This window comes from Trichoderma atroviride, chromosome 1 (genome assembly GCF_020647795.1).
Source record: "Trichoderma atroviride chromosome 1, complete sequence".
NCBI classification, from domain to species: domain Eukaryota; kingdom Fungi; phylum Ascomycota; class Sordariomycetes; order Hypocreales; family Hypocreaceae; genus Trichoderma; species Trichoderma atroviride.
This window is the reverse complement of record NC_089400.1, coordinates 4,754,935-4,778,220: the sequence shown is the minus strand read 5'-3', so window position 1 is coordinate 4,778,220 and position 23,286 is coordinate 4,754,935. Positions and strand designations below refer to the sequence as shown.

The 23,286-nt window shown below is 49.2% G+C and overlaps 9 protein-coding genes and 1 non-coding gene across 11 annotated transcripts; 4 read left to right on the top strand and 6 right to left on the bottom strand.

Annotated features, from left to right (window-relative positions):
• Positions 1-1,795: 1,795 nt before the first annotated feature.
• TrAtP1_001723 (uncharacterized protein) lies at positions 1,796-2,242 on the bottom strand (the record flags this gene model as incomplete). Its single annotated transcript, XM_066111122.1, has 1 exon — positions 1,796-2,242. One exon carries the CDS (start codon positions 2,240-2,242, stop codon positions 1,796-1,798), a length of 447 nt encoding a protein of 148 aa, XP_065967195.1.
• A 1,480-nt stretch (positions 2,243-3,722) lies between these two features.
• Positions 3,723-6,323, top strand: TrAtP1_001722 (uncharacterized protein; the record flags this gene model as incomplete). Its single annotated transcript, XM_066111121.1, has 2 exons — positions 3,723-3,750; positions 6,157-6,323. The coding sequence occupies 2 exons, from the start codon at positions 3,723-3,725 to the stop codon at positions 6,321-6,323; spliced, it is 195 nt and encodes a 64-aa protein (XP_065967194.1).
• Positions 5,749-9,591, top strand: TrAtP1_001721 (uncharacterized protein). The gene has a single exon (XM_014085859.2). It carries the CDS (start codon positions 6,336-6,338, stop codon positions 9,027-9,029), a length of 2,694 nt encoding a protein of 897 aa, XP_013941334.2. The 5' UTR covers positions 5,749-6,335; the 3' UTR covers positions 9,030-9,591.
• Positions 9,592-10,364: 773 nt separating this feature from the next.
• On the bottom strand, positions 10,365-12,085 carry TrAtP1_001720 (uncharacterized protein). 2 transcript variants are annotated; one of them, XM_066111119.1, is made up of 4 exons: positions 11,986-12,085; positions 11,495-11,932; positions 11,331-11,441; positions 10,365-11,275 (listed from the first exon to the last, which is right to left on the bottom strand). In XM_066111119.1, the coding sequence occupies exons 1-4, from the start codon at positions 12,032-12,034 to the stop codon at positions 10,767-10,769; spliced, it is 1,107 nt and encodes a 368-aa protein (XP_065967192.1). In that variant the 5' UTR covers positions 12,035-12,085; the 3' UTR covers positions 10,365-10,766. The 2 variants fall into 2 exon arrangements, with proteins under 2 accessions (XP_065967192.1, XP_065967193.1); XM_066111120.1 differs by having other exon boundaries at positions 11,495-12,085.
• Positions 12,086-13,015: 930 nt separating this feature from the next.
• TrAtP1_001719 (uncharacterized protein) lies at positions 13,016-14,006 on the bottom strand (the record flags this gene model as incomplete). Its single annotated transcript, XM_066111118.1, has 1 exon — positions 13,016-14,006. The coding sequence occupies exon 1, from the start codon at positions 13,859-13,861 to the stop codon at positions 13,016-13,018; it is 846 nt and encodes a 281-aa protein (XP_065967191.1). The 5' UTR covers positions 13,862-14,006.
• A 39-nt stretch (positions 14,007-14,045) lies between these two features.
• Positions 14,046-16,459, bottom strand: TrAtP1_001718 (uncharacterized protein; the record flags this gene model as incomplete). Its single annotated transcript, XM_066111117.1, has 2 exons — positions 14,922-16,459; positions 14,046-14,856 (listed from the first exon to the last, which is right to left on the bottom strand). Exons 1-2 carry the CDS (start codon positions 16,166-16,168, stop codon positions 14,046-14,048), a joined length of 2,058 nt encoding a protein of 685 aa, XP_065967190.1. The 5' UTR covers positions 16,169-16,459.
• Positions 16,460-17,868: 1,409 nt separating this feature from the next.
• TrAtP1_001717 (uncharacterized protein) lies at positions 17,869-19,578 on the top strand (the record flags this gene model as incomplete). The annotated part of the gene is made up of 2 exons (XM_066111116.1): positions 17,869-18,833; positions 18,902-19,578. The coding sequence occupies 2 exons, from the start codon at positions 17,869-17,871 to the stop codon at positions 19,122-19,124; spliced, it is 1,188 nt and encodes a 395-aa protein (XP_065967189.1). The 3' UTR covers positions 19,125-19,578.
• Positions 19,579-19,748: 170 nt separating this feature from the next.
• TrAtP1_001716 lies at positions 19,749-19,848 on the bottom strand. Its single transcript has one exon. It is a non-coding gene; the product is annotated as a tRNA-Ile (tRNA).
• A 344-nt stretch (positions 19,849-20,192) lies between these two features.
• TrAtP1_001715 (uncharacterized protein) lies at positions 20,193-21,383 on the top strand (the record flags this gene model as incomplete). Its single annotated transcript, XM_014085862.2, has 1 exon — positions 20,193-21,383. The coding sequence occupies one exon, from the start codon at positions 20,193-20,195 to the stop codon at positions 21,381-21,383; it is 1,191 nt and encodes a 396-aa protein (XP_013941337.2).
• A 233-nt stretch (positions 21,384-21,616) lies between these two features.
• TrAtP1_001714 (uncharacterized protein) lies at positions 21,617-22,489 on the bottom strand (the record flags this gene model as incomplete). Its single annotated transcript, XM_014085863.2, has 1 exon — positions 21,617-22,489. One exon carries the CDS (start codon positions 22,487-22,489, stop codon positions 21,617-21,619), a length of 873 nt encoding a protein of 290 aa, XP_013941338.2.
• Positions 22,490-23,286: the final 797 nt, after the last annotated feature.

The following is a 23,286-nucleotide window of genomic DNA, read 5'->3' as shown; positions in this document are numbered from 1 at the left end:
CTAATGTTATTTCTATTTTGGACTGGATTACCCTAGCACATGCCAGACAGGTTTTATTTTCGGAACGTTTGGAGTAATTCCTCGGCCGTGATGGTGCAAAGTGTACCGTGTTGGGGAATGGCGGATTGTTAATAGGCTACCCGGTTACTCGTAGCCGCCACGTCTTTGGCTCAACAATTTTACATAATATTCAAGGCTTCCTAGGAGGATAATGAGTACAACAGAGGCAATGAAGAAATCACATGTGCGTATGATGAACCAAAAGAATTACCGCAGACGCGGGAACGGGAAAGAGGACGAGAATATTCCATGATTTTCGTCTGTTGAGCGTCCGGCTTTGTTACCATGCAAGTTCAACATTCATGACTAATGCTCAATTCACCAATGCACACGCGTATTCCACGCAACGCCGTGCATTGTCAATTCGCATATGCTTACATGGTCAAGTACTTACAATCTGTTCCCTTGTTCAAGTTGACATCAATATTTGCCAGACAGGATAGATTGGCGAAGCGCGCATGACGGTGCCCCTCTGGCCAAACTCGCCGAAATTAGATGTGCATGCACTTTGGCTGCTACGAGGCCTCAGCTGAACTCGTCCCAAACTGACGGGTCCCCTTGGAAGACCCTAGTTGGAGATGGAGAAAGAGAGGGGAAAAAAAAGTACTACTAATAGCCAAAGGAAGAAGAGAGAAATGATGGAAAGGGTGAAGAAGGACGTGCAGGGAAGACGATAGGATGTGAAGTAAGAAAAACGTGGCCGGGCTGGGGAGGCATGCTCGAGCAAGCCCATCTGTCGGATTCTGTCCGCATCTCACGACATCTTATCCGCACAACGGCTTATAATTACAGAGTCGCATCGAGCATTCCAGCAGGATGGGAGCGACATGGTCAAGCCAGCCTTGGCCATCAAGGGGTCATGTTTCCTCTGCGGCCCGTGCCAGCCTCGCTTTGCCTCACCGACTGGGGCTGAGGGTGAATGATTGTGGTTTGATGGCCGTCGCTTCAGGCCCTGGGCCGCATCCGGCTCATGAGATGGATGAGATGAGATGGCTGAGAACTGAGAACTGAGAACTGCGGGCTGTCGAGTTTGGTGGCCGGCTATCGTGCTATCCTCAAGATTCAGTCGTCACCAAAGGACCTTGTACCTGGCTCTCCATTGCCTTGACCGACTTGCGTGCAGCATGGGGCAGCAAGAGGCAATACTTGCAGGTATATATGCATGCATGCAGTGAAATTAATTGCCCCATGACACGGGATGCTCCGTCCGCGATACTGTGCCGAGTAAAAATAGACGTGGTAATGCTTGGCCAGGGATATTACCGTTGACGTCTTGTTGAATTTGCTACTACTGTACTGTTAGTGCCTATTATTTTATCTTATTTGTTTTGTTTCGTCATCGTTATCTTATCCATGGTCACGAGGCAACGCACCTCACTCGCCTCGTCAATGCGAGCTCGCTCAACGTGGACTTGACGCCGTATGAGCCGGAGAGCGGTCCAGGCTGCATCGCATCGCATCGCATCGGCCCCAGAGCCGCACGGCGCCCGCGGCCCCAACCGTCGAGTTTCAAAGCATGAAGTCATCGAGTCCTGCCGTGGCTCGGAAATATGCGGCTGGGTGGATGAGTTGATTGCTCCGATATTGGTGGAAACAAAGAATGAGGAAACATTTTAGGAGTGCTGCAGTGATGCTCCACTGTAGATGGCCACATGACGGTTCACATGACGGCTTGCACTGGAAAGATTGGATGCCGCGCGACCTTGCCGATATTACTTATAATTTTTTGGACTAATTATCGCATCTTACAGCAGGTAACAATGGCACGGATAACTGGCAACGGATAGCTGATTGCCGGTTGGATTGAGCATCGTGTAAGTAGGAATTGAGGCCTTGCGATGCGGCTGCAAAGCTTCAATGCCTGCTGCCGCTGACATGCCTCCATCTTGGCCGCAACAGGCTGCCAAACAGCATCTGCCGAGACTGAGGCCTGCAGCTGCACAGACATGCGCAACGACGGTGCAGCACGCGCTACTGCAGGAACATTTGCCCCTCCCATGTGCGCTCGTATTGCCTCGTAAATCCTGGCACTCTGTGCACCGAGTAAACATGGCTGAGGCTGGTCTGGGGAAACAGATAGAAAGGTACAGAGAACGGGCCGTATTACAGGCCGAAACTCTGTATAAATGATGTAGGCCCATACGAGTTGTTGGTCGTCTGTTGGTCGTGTTAGTCGTGTCATCCAGTAGGATGGCACGGCATGCTATACTATAGCAACTTGGATATGAAACCTGGAGAGAGAGTCAGACGTGCATGGCCAAACGGCCGTCGAGCTGCATGGGCTCATACAGACAGGCAGCATCTCGAGATGGGCTGATAGTTTGGCTGCCTACACGGGCATAGCGAGTGGATCAAATGCTTTCGATCCATTGCAGCAGCTTGCGACTTGGTGCTACAAGCAGACTACCGTGTGAACCCTAGTGGCTGTTTGATCTCACATCTCATGCAGCTTTCATAGAGAGCTGAAGCCCATGGACGAATCACATCTGGGGCCATCGCCTTGCGCCTCTTGGACAAGCTGCATCTTCGGAAACGGCACACGCAGACACGAACGACTGCGGCTGCATGCGATTTCGTAACTGCTCGTATCTGTAAATTAGACGACGGATTGTACGATTTGCTGCTGCACTGTGCAGAGTGCAGATCGCTGGATACCATTACGGAGTGGCCCGTAATAGCGCCAGCATTTGAAGCACTCGGGCACGACGAACTGCTTGTTGTTATTATTAGTAAATGTATAGCAGCTGTAATTGCCTATGACGAGCCATCTTCTTGTACAAGTAAAAAACCTGGCAGCGTTGGGTCCGATTTTACCAACAAGGGCCACGCATCGATTCCTAGTGTCAGTGGAATGAGGTAGAATGAAGATGAAGAAACGAAGCTGAAATCTCGGCGCTGCACGATCATCGCTTGCATTCAACGCGAACCCCTGCGACAGACGGTCCGACGGAAAGTCTATGTCCACCATCGTCTGTGTTACTCAAAGTTGCTGATGCTGATGCTGCATGTACCGACTTTGCAAGCAACACGCAAGACCCAACTCACAGCCCGGCAGAGCACATGCTTATCGTGCCATGCGTGTGTTTCTGCTCGTGCTTCGTTGGAGCGACTCGATTCCTGCATGCTGCGTGGAAAAGGTTTGCGCTATCGCTGGCCCTACAGGGCGCTCGCAAAGTTCTCGGAGCTAACATCTGGCGAATCGGGATCGGCCAGCCATTGCCGCGGACGAGAGTTTTGTATGGCGCATCTGTCCATCTTGCCTTTTAAGCCAATCGTCTTGTTTCCCCGCGCACAAACAGCGAAGCGAGGCCATGCGATGCCATGAGATGCAGCTCGGCCCTACAGCCCACGATACTTTTGGTCGCTTTCCCACCCACTTGGGACGCAGCCTCAAGCAGGTTTCAAGTTTTTTTTCTCTCCCCCCATCTGACAGTAGCTTCAGCTTTGCTTTGCTTTGCTTTGCTTTGTTTTCAACCGCTGATCGCCGTCGGCGTACTACGGAGCACCGTGGGTCAGCAGCGTTTAAGATTGTGCGGCCCTAGTCGGACCAAGGCCACTAGCAGGGCCATCCCAAAGCGCCGGAGACAAAGAAACATCCAAGCCGTGGCCTCGGGCCATGTTTGCCCTGGTATCAAGTCATCCTCTAATAAGCCAGAGCTGTGATGCCTCCAAGGACTAGCAGTGACGACGGTACGTGGAATTAAAGGGGGGCAAAGGATCCGAGAAACCGGGAGCTGGTGCTGCTGCGCATCGAGATTGACGATGATCACTTTTATCCGCGGCGCTGCTGGTACATACGGACTCTGCTGTACTTTGATTCTAGCTTCACGACGATATACCCTGTCTGTTTGTGAGCCTGTGCAAGTGCCGGCACTCGCTCTCATCTCATCTCATCTCTCATCTCGGTGCAATTGATACGTAGCAATCCTGCCTGTTCAACGCTCCTTGCAGAGGCCCCTGCCAAGCTGGGTATATGCCCATCTTTTCTTTTCTTTTCTTTTCCCCCCTCACATCTTGGCGGAGAGTGTATTACAGCTCTTGTGATTCGCCAAAGAGGCAAAAGTCCTCGGACGTAAGGAGAAAAACACGTGTTTGTATATAAGCTCAGAGCTTGGTTTGTTTATCTCGCTCAAGTATTCGCGAGACGGGTCATCAAAAAGTGACCAGTAGGATGAAGCCATCGCCTTGTTGCGAATAACTGGCGACCAAGTCTTATCAAGCTTTTGCGATTTTTTCTCGACTCTCTCGCCGGGTTGCCCGCTACTGCTGGCGGACCTGGACAAAACAAGGTAAACGTGAGGCACAGCTTTTGAGCTAGGAAAGTAAAATAAAAAGCAAAAAAAAAAATGATCAAAATCTAGTAGTAGTATACTCTAGTCGTGTTGATAGGTAGTCACATATGATCAATTTTCTTTGTCCTGCGCCGTGGTGGTTGCGTCGTTCCCCCCCCGCACTTTTTTTTCACCACATACAGGCCATGCGCTGCGGCTATTTCGCTTGGCGAGAGACATTCCCACGTCTATCGGCGGAACGTGGTGGGTGGCGAGCGATGTTTAGCTGCGCTCTGCTGGAAAAAAGTAAATTATATTGATCCATCAGCAGTTTGCTGCATCAAAGTTTTCGAGGAGGGAAAATGGTCAGAGATTATCTCATCAGAGGGGAGAAAGTGCCCGGAGAGTTGAATTTCCAATGCCACTCACTACACAGCCATTCCGCCATTAGTAATTAATGCCCTCTCTTTTGCCGTCTTGTTTCCTTTTGCGTGTTCAGCCCTAACTAGCACGGCAGTATTTGGTAATTTCTCCAAGGTAGTATTTAGAGCCTGAAGCTGAGCGCCATCGCAATCTGTCGTGCAAGTACCGGTACGCCATGCTGCTGCTCTCAGGCGCAACAGTCCTCTACGGATGCCCGGAAACCGCCATCCGCAGCTGGCCCTCTTAGTGGGCTCTGGGGCCTGTTTAGACCGTCGCGCCCACGGTACTTGTAACGGTACTCGGGGGGGCGCTGCATTAACCGATAGCGGTGCAAAGTCGAGTCCAGCCCAAAGCCACGCCATCCATGCTCTCGGTTCCGGTCCTTATTTTTAGTTTACACACGCAGCTCAGCCAAGCCTGGATGTTTGTCTACAGGTATTCCCGCCTCTGCATGGCAGCCTGCATCGCGCGCTGTATGCAGGCATCGCGCAGCCCTGCAAAGCCTGTGCTACATACAGTACAACAGACTTCAGGCGATGGATTCAGCGGCTCCTCTGCCCCTCCCCGCCTGTCACCGCACTGTCCAGCACCACATCCGGCCCACCCCTTTGAATTGACTCCTCAGCCTCAGCTTCTTGACCAGGGGCCGTGGCCCTGGACCCCTGACCCCTGGCACAAACTTCCAATATGAAAGCTTTTTTTCGCTGCTGGGTGGGCCCGGATGCATGCACTTTTTTTTGACATGCGCTACAAGGCGTCAAAGGACCCCTGTCCATGTCGTTGTTTTCTTTTTTTCGTGCCCTGCCTTGAAAAGCTTTGATCTGTGAGCGTCCGTGATTCATACCTCGGCGGCATGTACCGACTGCCGTTGGAGGCTGCCTCTCTCACTCACTGAGATTGCACGCAGCACTAGCCTCGCTGCGGCAGAGATGAATGGAAGCGCTCCAAGTATTACTAGTCCGCCAGTCCCACCTTCGTCCGCCTCTCTTCCTCCCACGGCTGCTGCATCTCTGTGAGCCTCAATTCTTTGGAATAATGGAATCTTGAGGGGAAAAGCATAAATTGTCTTACGCAGTCCTTTTTTTGCCTTTTTTTGCCACTGTGCCCTCTTTTGCTTCATTGCAACAGCATCAACACCACCACGCTCTCTTCACGTCTTATAGCCAAGCTTCAGCCCGTTGTCTGTACCATTGCCGTATACCTCGTCGACGTCTTACATCTTGTTGCAGTCCATTGTATCGATTTCTCTTGCGTCAATCCCCCCAGAAACACCTGCAAAGGCCCTTTGTGCAGCTGCCAACAAAGAAACTACACCGGGCTAGCCACTGACGAGTGTTACAACACCATACTTCCAACGCTCATTTCCACTTTTCTGCTTCTCTCGCCCTCGTCTCTGAAACAGGCTCTTCTCCACAACTGACATTCTCACATCGCCGACGTTGGATGGGTCCACCGAGCGTCGTCACAGTCAACTCCAGCTTCCCACTCACGCACTCAATTACACAAATCAAGTCTCATCTTTGGTCATCAATCCTGGTTCTTGTCCAGTGCGAGTCATCGGCCATCTAACTGGGCTTCGCCATGGCCACCCCTGGCAGTGGACTCGAATCCCTCCCGGGCAGCAACACCTTTCCTCGAAGGAAAAATGTACCGGCCTCCGAATTCTCGCTGGACTCGGATGTCTCGACCTCAGCTCCGTTGAAAAAGAGCAAACTGGGCCGTCGAGGGTCCAAGCTCGGTCTAAGACACCTCTTTGGTCGAAAACTTTCCAAACCGGGCGAGAGCCTTCCCTCTCCTGTTTCTCTCAAGTCACCCAGCTCGCTCAACTCGCTCAACATGCTCAACAACTTGGGCAAGCCGCCTTCTCGATCTGGAGGCTTCCGAAAGTCTCTCGTGGATATCAGCGGTTGGCCATACGGACCGCAAGCCAAGTCTGAACTTGCCCTTTCTACGCCAGATTATCCATGGGATCCCTCCCACGAGCTGCCACCGGACGACACTCATGTTTCCCGTCCACAAACACCTGCCGCCGGTCTTTCTGCTTCTTCCGGGAAGCGCACCCCAGGCATGTCAATCACCAGACAGCCTCGTCCGACTCTCACCGTCTGGACAATACCGCCCCTCAGCCGGGCGAACCAGCAGGAGCTCAAGCAGCAAACGCTCTCTGCCACCGTCAAGCCCGTCGAGACCGTTCTGAGACGCAGTGAGAAGTCGGGCGTGACCGATATGATAGTGCCTCTCACTGAAACCGATACAATCATGAGCAGCGCCGGCATTAGCCCTGGCGACAAGTTTAGGAGAAGGAACCGCGGAGACTCCCTGTCTGCCGGCAATCTTGAGTGGACCACCAAGATTTACATTCTTGTCACTGCTGGCTATTTACTCCAATATACTGGAAACGGCGCTCCCGACCGCCTGCCTGAAAAGGTGCTGCGCTTGGGTACGTCTTCGGCGGCTTTTGTAACTGATGTGATTCCGGGACGTCATTTCGTCCTGCAGGTTACATCCACCACAGACAGCTACGACAGATCACCATCCACCGACCCCCGATCCTTTTTCTCAAAACTTCCCTTTCGGTCATCAGACAAGCGCAACACATCCAACATGATTATGGTTTTTGAAAACGCCGAGGACATGGATGATTGGATGACTTGCTTACGGTCCAAGATTGAGGAGCTTGGAGGCAAGAGGAGCATCTCCGAGGCTGACCTGCTCAGGGAAGCCGAGGCTAAGCTGAATGAAGATGCCATTCCTTCTTCGCGTCTTCGTGAAAAGCCAAGCCTGAAATCCATGACACTGAGAGATGTCTCTTATTCTGCGCAAGCCACTCCCACAACCCCTTCGACGGCACCCCACCAAGAACGCAATACTAGGATTCTTGATTACTCAATTCCCGTGGTTGACTTTGATTCTTTCAACCACGATTTGTCATTCGATGACAAGTCGGCAACGAACAGCATCGCATCCCATGACGGTCGCCAATTGGACAATCTTCGCGACAGCTCACAGCGGTTATCGCAAATGTCGTCTAGCCAGCGGACAAACTTGACATCGACCACTTCTTCGCCCGCGGGCTCACCCGTGCGCGACAGGTTCCCGCTATCGGCAGATATCACCATTATTCCAGAGACGGCGCGGCCTAGACCCAACGCCAGCGTCATTGCCAATCGACGAGTATCGCTGCAGACTATGGGACCATTCGTTGGGGAGGTCAGCCTTAGTGGAGACGGTCTGTTGGAGCATCACCAACACAGCCTGCTTCCCTGGGCCAACGCTGCTGGAAATGATGCGATTCCATCTCCCACTGGCACTCACAGTTTTGGAATCTCCACTTTGCAATCTACGGGTCGTCGGGCTTCCCATATGAAGGTGGCTTCTGCTTTGGATGTAGAAAACTTCTTCTCTCCGCCATCGCCAAGAGATGCTGTCGCCCCGACATCCAGGGGATCGCAGCGTAAGCTGTCCAGTATCCGTGTAGGGCGACGACCCCTATCCACGGTTGAAGACCAGCCGTCTCCCAAAGAGAATGTCATGCCAGAAAGGCCTGTGACGAGCCACAATGCGGAGACTCGGCCACCCTCGGACATTCCTAGTGTTCCCAAGCTACCTCGAGAGAGGCTTGTGTCCATGTCAAACGTCCCCCAGGTGCTGGGACGGTTGTCTTTGCCTTCACGACGTCTGAGCATAGTGCCTAAATTGACAACACGGAGCCCCAGCCAGGGCCCTGCCACTCCACCTGGCTTTCAACTTGATGAGAACGCACATGATAGCCCCCGGAGACTCGCCAGTATCAACGCACTGCGAAAGCAGCTCGAGGTCAAGGGTTCATCATCAAAGTCTAGAGATGCTAGCCCCCTGGCATCGCCCGCCACTGACCGGTCATTCTCGCCATTGCCTTCACCCCTCTCGGCTTCTTGGACCGACAAGACGAAGAAGAGTCGAACCTCGGTCGATGATGTGGACGAATTCTCGCGGGGCTTTAGTTTGGGGTTTTCTTGGGCAACCAATCGAGCTAGCATCATGTCTGCCTTTTCTGACAAGTTCCCCGGAGAGGCGCATCCCATTGCAAATATTGCAGAGTCGCTTCCTCAGCTTTCGCCGCCGCCAACAGGGCCTCTTCCGGCAATTCCCTCGAGGCCTTCGTCTTCTTCTAGCAACTACGCCAAGAGTATGAAGCACAAGAAGAGCCTGCCGCGGATGGCTATGCCTCCGCCAGCACCACCTCCTACATGTGCCCTTCCGCCATTGCCACCAAAGGCTGCGGTTGAGGCATAAGAGGGGGGATTGAGTGACTTGCTTTCCCACTGTTCTTTTTTTTTTCTTTCCTTTTTCCCTTTGTGTCTTTTATTACCCCCGTCAACTTCATACGGGCGTGTACTATATCCGCATTGTGTGCGAGACAACTTCATTTACACCGGCGATTGGCGTTGAAAATTGTAGATGTGCGTTGTATCTAGCCGATATATCTTTGCGCGCGCATCATACAGGTTTTTTCTTTCTTTCTTTTTTTTATACCTTTTTTTTTTTATCTTCCTTTTGTACAGGCAATTGAGAGCGTTGGTACGGGAGACGTCAAGAGCAGGGAAATACCTGTTTGGTGCATTACGACACTTGCACGCAAACACATGTTTTGGATGGGATATTTTGTTGATGGATTTGGCAAGGGTTCTGATGAGTCTAGATCCTTGGAAAAAATAGTTGGATTTGCATTTTTTTTTGAGATTTGATCAGAGACAAAAAGGTGTTTTGGATGTGGGCTTTTTTCTTTGTTCGAGTCATGTAGTATATCGATACGACTGTATCTGCGACTAAATATTAATTCATCTTTATATTTGTGCATGACTTGACCAATTCAAGGTGTAACAATCTGAACCTTTACAGGTTGGACCAAGACATGGTCGTTCACGACGGCTCTGGCTTAGCGCCTCTGTCAAGCAGTAGCTGAGCGATATCGTCGTAACCGCGCCCTATTGCAACTGATAGTGGTGACTTCCTATATCGAGACTTCGCATCAGTGTCGGCGCCGCTGTCAAGCAACAACTCAACCGCAGCCTTGTGCCCGCCCTGTACTGCCCCTATAAGCGGTGTGTGCCCGATCATGTCTTGAAACTCAGAACCAATCCCAGCGCCAGCTTCAAGCAGTAGCTCAATGACTGCTATGTGGCCCTGCTCTGCTGCAAATGATAGTGGTGATTTGTTATAGTGTCGCTCATGCTCATTCCAACTCTCAGTCTTGGCGCCTCTATCAAGCAGCAGCTGAACGACCTCTATTTGTCCTTCCTTTGCTGCCCATATTAATGGCCCCCTGCGAAGTCTATCCCTCGGGTCTATCTCGACTTGTCCTGTCGCTATCAGCTGTTCAACGACAGGTGCGTGACCATTTTCGGCAGCCCATGATAAGGGGGTCCGACCAAATACGTCCTTCAAGTCTGGATCGTACTATTGAAGTAAGTTGTCGACTGCTCTCTCTAGCCCAAAGTATGCTGCCAAGTGTAGCCCCGTCATTGGACTTCTGTGATAATGGGAATCCCTTGGCCTATTTTAATAGATTAGGCAAACACCGCTCCGGTAGTCACGGGTTTAAGCCACAAGCCCGGTCCTTCTGTTACATTTACCTTATAATTCGGCCTGTTGGATCCTATTATCCTATCTACGCGAATTGCTTGACTTGGCCATAAATAGCATGGATGTTATGGGTAGCTAGGTAACCTACTACACCATAACACCCTATTGTATGACCCTCTTCTTCATAAGCTACTTACTGCTTCTTGGGATATTACATAACCTTGGCCAGGTGATACTGCATGTAAGGCGAAGCTTCCGACTGATGAGGTTGCGCGGCGTAAGAGTGTATTGTTCACTCCTTATAGACGTGGTTCTAGCACACCAAGGCTGTGGGAAGCCGCTCCCTTCTGTGACCATGATACAGCACGCCGCTACTCCCACAAAAACACCATCGTACAGTGATTCAAGCAGCCATCTCGCACCAACAATCCGCCTGTATCAATTCATTCAGACGTACCCTTGCATTATTGCAGCTTCGGCGTTCATAATAGATGAACCAGCTGCCCCAATAATAGTGTTATGACTTAATGTAACAAACATATAATCAAAAACTTCGCTTGGGTCGGGCCTAATTCTTCCCACATTGACTGTAAATCCTGCTTCAACATTTCGATCTAAACGTGGTTGAGGACGATTGGGCTCATCGTAGACAACAATAGCACGTTTAGGAGCAGAAAAACAACCAACAACTTGAACATCGGACACATACTCTCCTAAAGCTGTCCGGACCTGGTCCAAAGTTGGTGGGGGTCGTTGAGCAAAACGTACTGAAACACATAAAACATGACCATCGAGAACAGGTACACGATTACATGCAACAGAAATTGGTATAGACTGATTGATGATGCTAGCTGATGGATCCTTTTGAAAATTTCCAAGGATCTTGCAGGCTTCAGCCTGGATCTTGTCCTCTTCTCCTGCGATATAAGGAATAACATTGTCAATGATATCCATACCTTGACCTGATTAGTATTCTACCTTTTCCACAACAGCTGCGATACATAGACTCACTCGGAACCCCTGAATAGCCGGCGCCAGATATTGCTTGAAGCGAGGCAACACTGGCTTGATCGATAGAGCCTAATTTTTGAAGGGCAGCGAATGCCACCACAAGGCCAACAACTAGCACATTTAGAGTACTGCCTTGGTATTTGAAAAGATACATGTATACATACCGGCACAATTGCTGTTGCACACCAGAAAGCCTTTCTGCAGCTTATAATGCTCTCGTTGAGCAGGAATAAGTTGCAAGTGTGATAGATTCACGGTTGGAACCATCAACGGTATCAATGGAGCCATTCGATGATTTCCAGCGTTTGAGAAGATGGCAAAATCAGCTTGAAGAAACGCCATTTCAATCTCACCAGCCACTGATGAATCAAGGCCAGAGAAGATGATTTCGCAGTCTGAATAGCATGATGGTGTGCATGGCCGTACTATCATATCTGCGACCTTTGGAGGTACCGGCGTGGGATGCTGCCAATGAATGACACTAGCATATCGCTTTCCTTCTGACTTTGCAGATGCTCCGACTGCTACGAGTTCGAGAAGAGGGTGGTTTTCTAAGAGTTGCACGAATCGAGTTCCGACGGCACCAGTTGCGCCGAGGATGGCTAATCTTGATCAGTGCCATGATAAGAAACAAATGCAGATAGTAGCTTCGTACCGCATTTTTTCTTATTGGTGCTTGGCGTCGCCATCTTGTATGTGTCCATAGCAACACCGCTGTAGATGTTTTTTCTTGGTACCTACCTACCTACCTAGGCAATCCACGAAGAGCGGGGGTAATTAGAATTCTTCTTCTTTTTCTTTGAACAAGGCGAGTCTCGGGCGTCGGGGACAGGATTATCCGTTTTGCTCGTTCGGAAAAGAGTATTGAAACCCAGGCAGTAATTAACCTAATTAAGAAGGTAGGCCTAATAGCTTAAAAATATCTTTTATCTTTAGGTACCTTTTAAATATAAAAGAAAATTATATAAAAATAAATTAAATAGAAATTAAATAATTTATATAATAAATTTTAATATTTTTAAATTATTTCATATTTTTATTTAAAAATAAGTTTTAAAAATTTATTTAAATTTAAAATTAGTTTTTTTTTATTTACTTTTTAATAAAAAAATATATTAATAAAAAAAAAAGACCCTTTCATATGCTGCGGCTGTCAAATGGAGTGCTACCGTGATCCGAAGAAGCGATGGGAGCGCCTCATTCTTCTCATATTTCTCTTAGAGATCATGTATAGTATTTGTAAGAGATGATTGCCTCCGGGCTGGCTGCTTTAGTAGGTTTGCGAGTAATTTTCGACGGTTTGGTCATCTTGCTGCAGGAAGTCGCAATAGATGTACGCACAGCCAGTATGCGGGTCACGTTGAACATTAGCTAATAGATGGTCGATCATTATTGCTGCGATGATGGTTTTGCCTGCTCCAGGGATGCAAAGACAGAATAATATTTACCTAATATTTTTCTGCCATGAAAAAACCTCTGGAGACCTTAGGAGCCACTGTCCTGTTCCTTCTTGTCGTCTGCTGATGGAATCGTGGTGTTGAAGTGAGTAGTCGATAGGTGTCAGCCAGTCGAGGATGGCTTGATCATCTTTATTTTTTTTTTAAAAAGTTTACGATTGGCTTTTTCCACGTCAGTAGCCACTCCTCGCATATCTAGTATAGAAATGCATCATGCGCTCCGAGTTGTTAATACCCGAGATCTCTTAGCTGACCTAAAAGAATGTCTATGGTCCCTTTTCCCGCTGTAACACGAGGGATCTGATATAAAAGGTCTTTTGCATACACAGCCGCTACCATTGCTGCATATCCCTGCCACTCGTTGTTCTTGTGGGAATCTGAGTAGTCGGATATACCACGAATAACTAAGCAGGGAAAATTATCCATGAGTCCCGCTGCTTCCACCTCGAAGCATAACACGTCTTCCTCTGCTGCAAGTTTATCCCGAAGCAATGCGTTCTTCATGAGTTGGTTTGATGAAGCAATGGAGCCATAATGAATCACTAGGCTGTCTTGATCTTTGTCCCGTGGGAGTCGCGGTATTAGAGCATGTGGATCACAGGCAAGGGGGCAGCTTTCTTTGGTGTTTGGGTGGATGGCCTCCGCTAGATATAGCCTGTCGCTGAGTTGGTCCGGCCGCTTATAGTGGCGCCATAATAGTACGTTATTCTCAATAACAGTGGCGGCTGTTTCTTCAATTCGATGTCTCCGTCTCTTGTACTGGGCCCGGAGTCCAGCTAGTGCTCGTTGTAGAACAGGCGGCGGCTGGTCCAAGAATCCTGTGATTTGGAAGCTCTCATTTTCGGTGTTGCCGCCAAGGTCGTATTGAAGTAATCCGCGGTGCCCATCTTTCGGAGCGCCAACTACAATATCACCAAGACGGATATCATGGCTCTTGCTTGGAACCCCGCCACCGATGCCGACCATGAGAGCAATTCTGACGTTTTGAAAGGAGAGCATCATATCTCTAGCAACAGTTGCTACCGAGGCACTGTACGCCCAAAAGGGTGGACTGGCGATGACAACATTGTGCATCCCGATGCTGCCTAATGTGTAGTGGTTGTTGTCTCGATGCACATATTCTAGGCCCTCATGCACTTCGTCAAGGAGCTCTTGTGCGGCAATGTGCTCTACTACTAGGGAACAGATCCATCCAACGGTATAATCTTCGTGCTCCAACTTGCGCAAAGGAGACTCGGCCCCGGTTGACTGCCCATTATTAGCGTATGATATAATCAGAAGCATGAACAAGAGCATATTCGGGCTCACTCACGCTCTGGGGATTCTCCCCCATCTGGTCCATCACGCTTTCTTTGGAAACTTTGTCCGAAATGTCATCAGAAAACGTTCCTCTGGCCTCAGGCAGATTAGAGTCCAACGACAGGGTCCCTCGCTCCGCCTGGGATGATTCATTGGAACTTTCAGCAAAGTATTGCTCGGGAATATATGCACACTCTTGTTTAATTGGCAGGGACTGTGTTGGAAAGAAAATGAATGTCTTAATATTGACCTTCTGAATATCGGCGCTCTCTTCTTCAGTACATGTACTCTTAAGCCACTCTTCAACTTTTTCACGAAGGGCAGGATCTGACCGGTCAGTTGCATCTACAGTCAAAGACTCAGCCCAAGGTAGAGCATAGAGTGAGAATTCGTGAATGCAATTAGCGACATGCTCAAGGTTCGCGACGGCATCGGGTATCGCCTCCTCATCTTGAGACCATGGACACAGGGGGCACTGAGAGATGTTTGGAGGAACTATTTTGCAGCATGTGTCTTGTAGGACGGCGATCTGATCTTCCGATATGGCGTCTATATGCTTCGTCCGGTTGTGGTTGACAAATTCCTCGGCAGATGAGAACTTGTTTGGTATTCCAGTTCCAACACAGGCCAGGCATTCCCAGTTTTGGCCTGCGCCATGACTCTGGAGCACATGGTCACGCCAGGCTGCCCGTGAGATGTACAGGGCTTCTGGTCTGGGGCATTCTAGAAAGGGACATGTATAGGGACAAAGGTCTTCCACGAGGTGTTTCCTTCAAACACTAATGAGCATTCGATAACAAGCAATTACAGCGGATGTGGTTGAACTAAGACATACCTCCATCTCGACCAACTCTTATACATTTCTGGTAATGTCTGATAACAACAAGGGCATTTAAATCCCCTCATCCCCTGAGATATTGGAGGAGGCAAGGGATAATGCATTGTTGCGACAGATACCGACACGTGACTAGCAGCTGCCGCTGCAGGCATTGCTATTTGCAATATGTCGCCTTCCGCCACAGAAGGTGTCGTCGCGCTCATTTCTGGGACTTGAAGGTTTTGTGGCGGAGTTGTGGACGATTTTGTGTTTGCAAAGTCTTCTGTCGGTGGCGACTTTGCATCATTCGAAGCGGGCGATCTGTAAAACTCGGGAGTCCTTTCTTGGTGCTCCTCCGGCGTGTATACAAACGGTTTGGTCTTCGCTACGAGGGGATACGCTGTGAGTTGGTCCAACTTTTGCTGATGGCGTCTCGCATATCGGAATCTATGTCGACGCCGCAAATTTGCCAGGATCAGATGCCGCTGTTCTGGGGTCACCTCCTGGATTCTTTCCCTAGAAGCGCTCCACACGTCGTCCTTCCTCTTCTTCTGCCTTCTGGCACCGCTCTTGAGTAATATGAACTCGAGATGTTCTTGTAAATCCGTGTTCTCGCTTGGTTTGAATGATAGGTCGGCTTTGCGTAGTCTGGCGACGGTTCCCGACTTTCGAATCGCGAAGCCAAGCATGATGAGCTGGTCTAGGATATCGTCAATGTCTTTCATCACTTCCTTTAGCGTTACTTCAGAATGCGGATCGTCAGTCTCGTCTCCTACGTTGGAATCGGTAGAAGAGTCCGAGGCGCTCTTGGGACCAGAAACCAACGCTGTAAACCATGACGCAGAACTTGGAGTAGGATCCGAGTCATCACCAAAAGTTAGCTCTGGAGTTCTTTCTGTAGGAGAGAGGGGGACCCCCTCAGACTCTGCTCTGCTGTCGGTGCTTTCTTTGTTGTCATGGGCCTCGTTCAAAACATGCGTACGGCAGCTACTGATGAATTCCCGAAGAGTTAGGAGGAGGTTGATAAGAACCAGTCGAGGCTTTGGCTGAAACTGTAGCCGTCGATCAAGCGACATATCAGGCCTCGCCAGTGCGCCGACGCCTGAGGCCCAAAGATTTAAGTCGGCAAGTCGACTTTCGGCCCAGCCCTCTCTCATTAGAGGCTTGATGGTTAGGCAAGCCTCAAAGTCAGAGATGCATCCCATTGTTGCATAATGGATGTCTCCAAAATCAGGCATCTGGAGCTCGGAAGCTGGTAAAGCCATAGTGCAAGGCGGGCAATGTCAAGGGGGCTTTAATGATTGCGATTGAGGTATCCGTAGAATGCGGGGATATTTGGACTACGGCGACCATTCAGCCGTACGCTGTCTATCCCAGAAAATAGGCCTGGTGGCCGGCATCTGATGAATAGCGAGGAGCGTCCCTTTGCAAAGGGTAGCCCGCACTGATATCTCGTTGTAAGCGACTTGAGCCTTACTATGGACAGAGATGAGATGCGCGTAGAAGGGTTGGAGCATGTTTGAATTGAAGTAGATGGCAGGCAACATACATGTACATGTATGCTGCATACATCAACGTATAATAAGTTGCGGGGTGGCCTCACCCCGCCTTTTTCAGCCTTACACATACATTCGCTCCCACTAATTATCGCGGTTGGAAACCAGGAAGCATCAACAATGAAACCATGAGTGGGTCTATGAGGACAGCATAGGCGGATACGGACAATTTCTGTTTCAGTCTGCTCGTCTGTTAAATTGCATGCCGGCTGGCCCTGTCCTGTGAGATATCAAGCCCTTCTAACGCTACTCCTAGGCTGTCAGACACCCAAACGCACCTGTTTTCCTACAACGATAATTTCCCATACATGGCCATGGAGGAGCCCTTTTCACGGGCAGAGCTTGCCCAGCGTGCAGCACAGGATGTCGCAGTAGTTGCTGGAAATCTCCAAACAAAATTGCGAGGATCTTGGATCATGAACCCTTCCAGACAGAAGCGCATTAAGAATTTGGCCGTTCTAGCCACTTCTCTCATGTGTATCTCATTCAGTCAAGACAAATACGAACAGGGGGGGTTACAGGGACAAGCAAGATGATGAGGCGGTCAAGCTGGAGACGTTCTTGTGTGGATTGGAGCTGGTTTGTACTGTCCGTCATCCTACCTATCTTCACGTATGAGGGAGATCTGCCAATTAACTAGCGCGTCAAGTACCCCATAAACTATCTAGCCAAGTCCAACGAACAAAACAAGCCTTCTGCTCGCTTTCCAAAGCTTAATACTCTAGTTACTGCAAGCTCTACAGAAACTTTCCGATCAGATTCAGACAACAGTATACTCCGTGGAATAGAGAAGAGTGTAGAAGAGTTTGCGTCAGCCTCAGCCTACATAACTGGCCCCTACTTTGCTTTTCTCAAAAGCTTCTTCGAAGCCAAAGACCAGGCCAGGAGGCATGCCGAATTAGCGCAACGAGATCCTGAATCACAACGAAATCCCGGGAATGCAAAGACGAAATCAGATGAAGATGAAAGTTATCCAAAGCATGTTTATGACACACTGTATAAAGTGATCAATAAATACTCAGAATGCTATTGTGGGTTGCCTAATCGGTCGCCGGAAATACCGACAAGGCACTGGGGAAGACTCGAGCTTCAGGCAAACTTTGGCACAATTGACAATGAGATCCTTTTTCATACGGTATTCTCAAAGAGAGGATCATGCGAATATGACGAGAAGATCGAGTGGCAGCACCTACAACTTCGTGTTCCAAGGCATGTTGGCCCATCCAAATACGAAATGCTACTATTAACCCAAAGAATCCAGAAAACAACGCAAGGCGCGGGCGGTGGGATTTGAAGATAAGATACGCTACAATGGTGTTGAAGACGAGGCGAGACGGTACGATGCCACAGAAGTGGTATCAAATTCTGAATTCTGCAAGCTCCTTGGCAGAGATATCGGCTCAGGGAGTATGGTTGTTCGTATTAGGAACGAAACGCTGTTTCTCCTTCAACGCGCTGTAGAGATTGAAGTGAACATCGCTAATGGAAGAAGCATCTCACTAGCCGATGTGCTCAGTAACTATTCCCTAGTCCCCAAAACCAAGCTCGTCCTCGCCTATATACTCGCCAAATCTGTCTGGCAATTCTATGATTCGGATTTTATGGGAGTTTCTTGGACGACGAGGTCTATTCAACTCTTCCGAGAGAGGGAGGATGATGATGACGACGATGATGAGCCTGGGGTTGACTGGGCGCCATACTACGCCTTCTCCTTGGAGCAGATGGCAGAGAGAGACTCCGTGGAACGACTGCCACCGGGGCAATTCCTTCATCGATACCCTCGTGTTCTGGCACTTGGCGCTATACTTTACGAGCTCGGTCAAAAGAAGAGTTGGGAAAGGCAAGCAGCTTCTTTAGAACCGGCCTCATCTACCAACAATATTGAGCCTCCAACCCTTGAGAGAATAATAAATGACACCTCATCCAAGATTCGCAAAGGAGTACAGAAAAAGAAATGGCCGGACATTAGCTTGAAGAATACCCAAACGTTGGAGGAATATCGCGTTATTGTTGCAAACTGTGCTAGCGAGAACTTCTTTCGGCCGGGCCTGAAGGAGAAGTCGCCAAACTCTCCGGAGCAGAGCCTTCAGAAAACGGCGGAAGAACTAGAGGAAGAGCTAACAATTGCAGAGAGGCGCGCAATTCTCTTTAAGAAGGTTGTTGCACCCCTCAAGGAGATGGTTCGGACTACTGGTTGGGTTGACGAGTTGGGTAATATCCAACGTTTATCCATGAAAGGCGCGACTACACGACTGAAAGACGAAGGACCTGATTTAGGGAAGCCAAAACCGGAGACACTTCTTGATACTTCTCGGACCTCTCAAGAATATCCAACTCCCCGATACGGGATTCAAGATGGTCGAAGAGCATCGAGGTTCGTCACCAACTTGGGAAGCCCTGCCCCAAATGCCTTGGATGTATGCAACTAACAGATTGCAATAGGCCAGAGGCCGAGGCAAGGCTGAATAAAGCCAAGAGAGGACCTAGCGTACCTGCTCCCCAAACGGCGCAAGGCCTTCATAGCGACGAGGCCAAATCGTCACGATGGCGAGACAACCTAGTGGACCAGCGCCCTCTCCAAGACCAGCGCGACGTCACCGGTAATCATTTTAACAACCGCACCGTTATCCATCAGGGTGACAATCATTACTATTTGCCCGACTAGATGATAGACCGCTGTGCAGAGGGATTGCGATTGCCCAATCCTCGCTAAAGCGCAAACAAAGGGTGGCTGTTATAAGCGGGAGAAGGGAAAAAGAGCGATATAACAAGCCCATTCCGTCAGGTCCAGACTTAGCTTCCAGAATGGAGCGGTGTATCCCGGCTGAGCGTCGTGACAAGGTTTGATGGGATGAGGAGCCGATGAGACGAGACGGCTTTCAGGGATACTCTCCCTATCGATTGTCATTCGTTTGAGGCTGTCATGAAGCTGGGTTTGATACTTACTCATGTAAGGTCAGCGTTTAGAAAAATTGCTGCCGGTCCAACTTTGTAGGAAGAAGCTGGCGAGAATTGAGCTACAGCTTGGTGGAGGTACCGTATTGACATCGGGTTAAGCTTTCCGCCCGCTGTCGATCTCCCTACGCCGCCTAACTTTTAGGCCCACTGCCTAAATTATCCACAACCTTGCAACTAAAGATTTCGAAGAGTCTTGTTTGTAGCTATGAAATTTCTGGCTATTCAAATACCTTGATTAAGCAAAATCTTTCTAGCTAACTCACATATCCATTACGCAAGGTGAAAAGTGAACGAACAGATTATAGAAAAAAACGAGCAAATAAAAAAACAATGCTCACGGCAGGGCTTGAACCTGCGGCCTCCGCATTACCAAGATTTCAACCGGAATTGAAGTATTAGTACGAAGCTCTAACCAACTGAGCTACGCGAGCCATCTGATTACGTAATCAGGAGAACTCTCTTAGTGAGAGCTTGTTGTCGACGTTAGGTTTCTCAGTCTACTATAAACCCAAAGAGAAGCCTAGGCAGTACATGCTTGAAAAATAAAAGCAATTGCCTTGAATATTTTAACTTAAGTTATTTAAATAGTATTTTGACTTAGGTCATTAAAATATAATAACCTTTACTTATTCTATAAGATTTTATATAAGAGGCTAGATTAGTAATATAAGTTTAAAATTTTCTTTATGTCCCATATAGAGAATCTCTTCCCCTTTTACTATACACTTATAAGCGCACTCCAATCAGGCACAAGAACAATTTCTTTTATTCAACCATGGAAACACAATCGACCGCATTCCCCCACTTCACACTCTTGCCAGTGGAGCTTCGCCTTGCTATCTGGTTCTATTGTCTGCCTCATCGAGTTGTCCAGAGAGACGATCCTTACGAAGTTCAGCGCCTCCGCAAGGAGCACAAATGTTGGTCTGTGCGACCATCTCTCAAGAATGCTGCTCCGCCACGCGTTGCCTCAGTCTGTCGCGAATCAAGACAGGTCGCCATGCGCTGGGGCAAGATGGTCTCGCAGAACTATAGCTGGAACTTGGGGCCTATATGGATCCAGCCTCGTTTGGACACTTATCATCTTAACTTTACGTCTGAGGCAGCCGAGGCAATTTTGGAGGACGGGTTGGATAAAGAGCTGGTCGATGAGTTTATCAAGGACGGATTAAATTGGCTCGACACGGTGCCGTTGTCAATACCTTGCGAGTACTACTTCGATTTTGACTTGGGATTGCAAGACGTCTCCCGGAGGCGCTGGCTTCCGCGCATTGAAATCAGAGACGACCTTGTAGATGAAAATTTGAACGTGGTTTACAACGAGTACGCCCACTATGGTCCGAGGCCCTTTACAAACATCTCCCTGTCCGCTACCATGGTCTTCATCACTATACATGCAAAAAGAAGGCACGCCGTTGCGTCGGGTCTCTTTGGCCTGCTGCTTGATGCACCAGTTCAACTAGTGGATTTTGACGATGAGCAAAACATCAGATCTTTCCACGCCCTCTTTGAGAGAGACATGCACAACCGCAAAAGAACTGAAGTCATCAAACTATTTTCTCTCATCCTGTCGCCCATCTTTCGGTCTCGCGTACAAGACTGGACGGAAAAGGTGGACTGGCTCATGATGGCAACTGCATGGCTGCGCGCAAAGATGAAGTGGGAAAACTGCATATCCTTTGATGGGGATCCATTTTCAGCCTGGAATCCAATTATTGACGAGCTTCCAGACGGCCGGCGGTTGGCCTACATGGGGGACGGTGAAGACAACGTGAATCGATTCGACCATGACAATCCTTGGGTTATACAGGCCAAGAAAGAGCTACCGCGAGTTACACCCAAAATCCTGTTCATGCTTTGTACCGACGACTGCGATGTGGATGGGAATGTGGGCATGGTGCCTTCTGTACAGCATCCGATTGCTCGAAATGACTTTTTTGAAGTTGATAGTTATGAGCATCTCTGAAGATGATTATCGCCAACTTTATGATATTTAAGCCGAGTCGAATAGACAATCGTTTCAATATCAGGTCTCAGATAAAGGAGTGAAGCAACTATTGGTGCGAGAAGATGACACTTAGAGCAAGTATTAACTAAGAGAAGGTATCTTTGTAGGCTGAATATAATATTTCTGCTAAAGTGAGGAGACGCCCATTTGAAAATCAATAACCACCTCTCGTTTCGGGGTAGGCAAGCCGTTTACTTGCATCCAGCGTCCAGATTCTTCTCAAGCTTCTCAAGGGAACGGATACACATGACATGGCCTAGAGCACTGCCCTGTGAGTTCTGAACCACAGCAAAGGTCTTGATATCGTATTCCCACTTCTCTATCCCTACCACGGCCCGGTTTGCATCATATGTCCCATGGAGATCCACCTTTTGGTAGACAAAGTTTGGCGCGCGATGAATCGGAGCGCTCATTTTCACGTTGACAAACTTGAGCGTTGGATTCTCGACTAGCCAGGCTTTGAACTCCTTGGTCAGGTTTATCGCCCGGTTGTAGCGACGCGCATTGGCCACGATCGGGAGCAGATTCTTGATCTCCTTGAACCACCCGCCGTTGGGGTCCCTCCCGGCGGCGGTGAGGGCGGCCTGGGACTTCTTAATGGCATCTGTGACACTTGAAATGATATCATCGAAGCTCTTCGCGCCCTCGAACTGTGATTCACTCCCGAACCGCCCGGTGAAGTGAACATTGTCAATCTCCTTGGCAGCCGCCTCGGGATCGCTAAATAGGTCATCGGTGAAGACGGAAAAGTCTTTGTCGTAGTCTGGGTACCACTGATAGAGTACTTTCCCATTGGCGTCTTTACGGTTGGTCACGCCGTCTGCTTCCTTCAGCTTGGGTCCTTTCCTCTTGACGGTGACTGTTTCCATGAATTTTTTGAAGTCGCATGGGCTCTCGCATAGCGGTGCGACAACATTTTTCTTTTCTCCGAGAGCGTCAATCATGAATTGCCTGAGGCGCCAGTACAAGATCAATTCGTACTTTGAAGAGTCTTGGTTGGCGAGGACGCCAGACAGACATAGGAGGGCCAATGGCCAGAGAAGCAATAGGCTGGGTAGACGCATGATTGAAGCCCGCGTACAATGAGCTTGATTCGAGAAGACAGCGGCGACGTCAATACAACGCCGTAGAATGAAGGCTGGTAGAGCTCATTGAGTCAATTGCACAGCGAACGATTTTGTTTTTTTGTTGGAGCAGATGACAGACCGATTCGAGGGATAATTTCCGAGGGCCACAAGTCAACAACTTTACGTAAGGCTCAGACATGAATCCTATATCGGGCAAACGGATTGAAGCAGAGAACTTTTGATTTTTCACGGAGCGGCCCAACATGGAGTTACAGTTGTCAGTTCTAGAGCTCTTGGCGTCGGGAGTCCTTTTGCAGCTTGTTGTGTTATGTCAGGCGCGTAAGCATATGGATAGGTAGTTGTTCTACATAATGACAGACCTGATTCGAGGGAAAATTTACGAGGGCCGCAAGTCAATAACTTGACGCAAGGCTCGGATATGAATCCTGTATCGGGTAAACGGAATCAAGCAGAGAACTTTTGATTCTTCATGGAACGACCCAACATAGAGTTACAGTTGTCAGTTCTAGAGCTTCGGCTGCGTGGTTTTTGTAGAGATTCCACTCCTCTCCAGGGGTCCAGTTGCTGGAACCAACAACAGAAGCTGTATGCGACTAGGTGAAAAGAGGAAGTGGCCGACAGGGAGGGCGGGACATCGCGCTGCAGGCTATGGTTGAACTTTCAAGTCTACGCTTGCCGGATAAATTGCTGTTTTCACGGGAAATGGGGACTTGGTTGCCGAAAGTGGGTGGCATGGAAGAGCTCATTTCGATGGTTGGGCGGCGCTTTCTTAG

Excerpts from the sequence above, each read along its gene's own strand:
- TrAtP1_001721 (XM_014085859.2), top strand. The coding sequence starts at position 6,336 with ATGGCCACCCCTGGCAGTGGACTCGAATCCCTCCCGGGCAGCAACACC.
- TrAtP1_001720 (XM_066111119.1), bottom strand. The coding sequence starts at position 12,034 with ATGGACACATACAAGATGGCGACGCCAAGCACCAATAAGAAAAAATGC. Across the intron at positions 11,442-11,494 it reads GTGCAACAGCAATTGTGCCG|TTGTTGGCCTTGTGGTGGCA; the intron begins GTATGTATACAT and ends TAAATGTGCTAG. Across the intron at positions 11,276-11,330 it reads CGGCTATTCAGGGGTTCCGA|GTATGGATATCATTGACAAT; the intron begins GTGAGTCTATGT and ends AATCAGGTCAAG.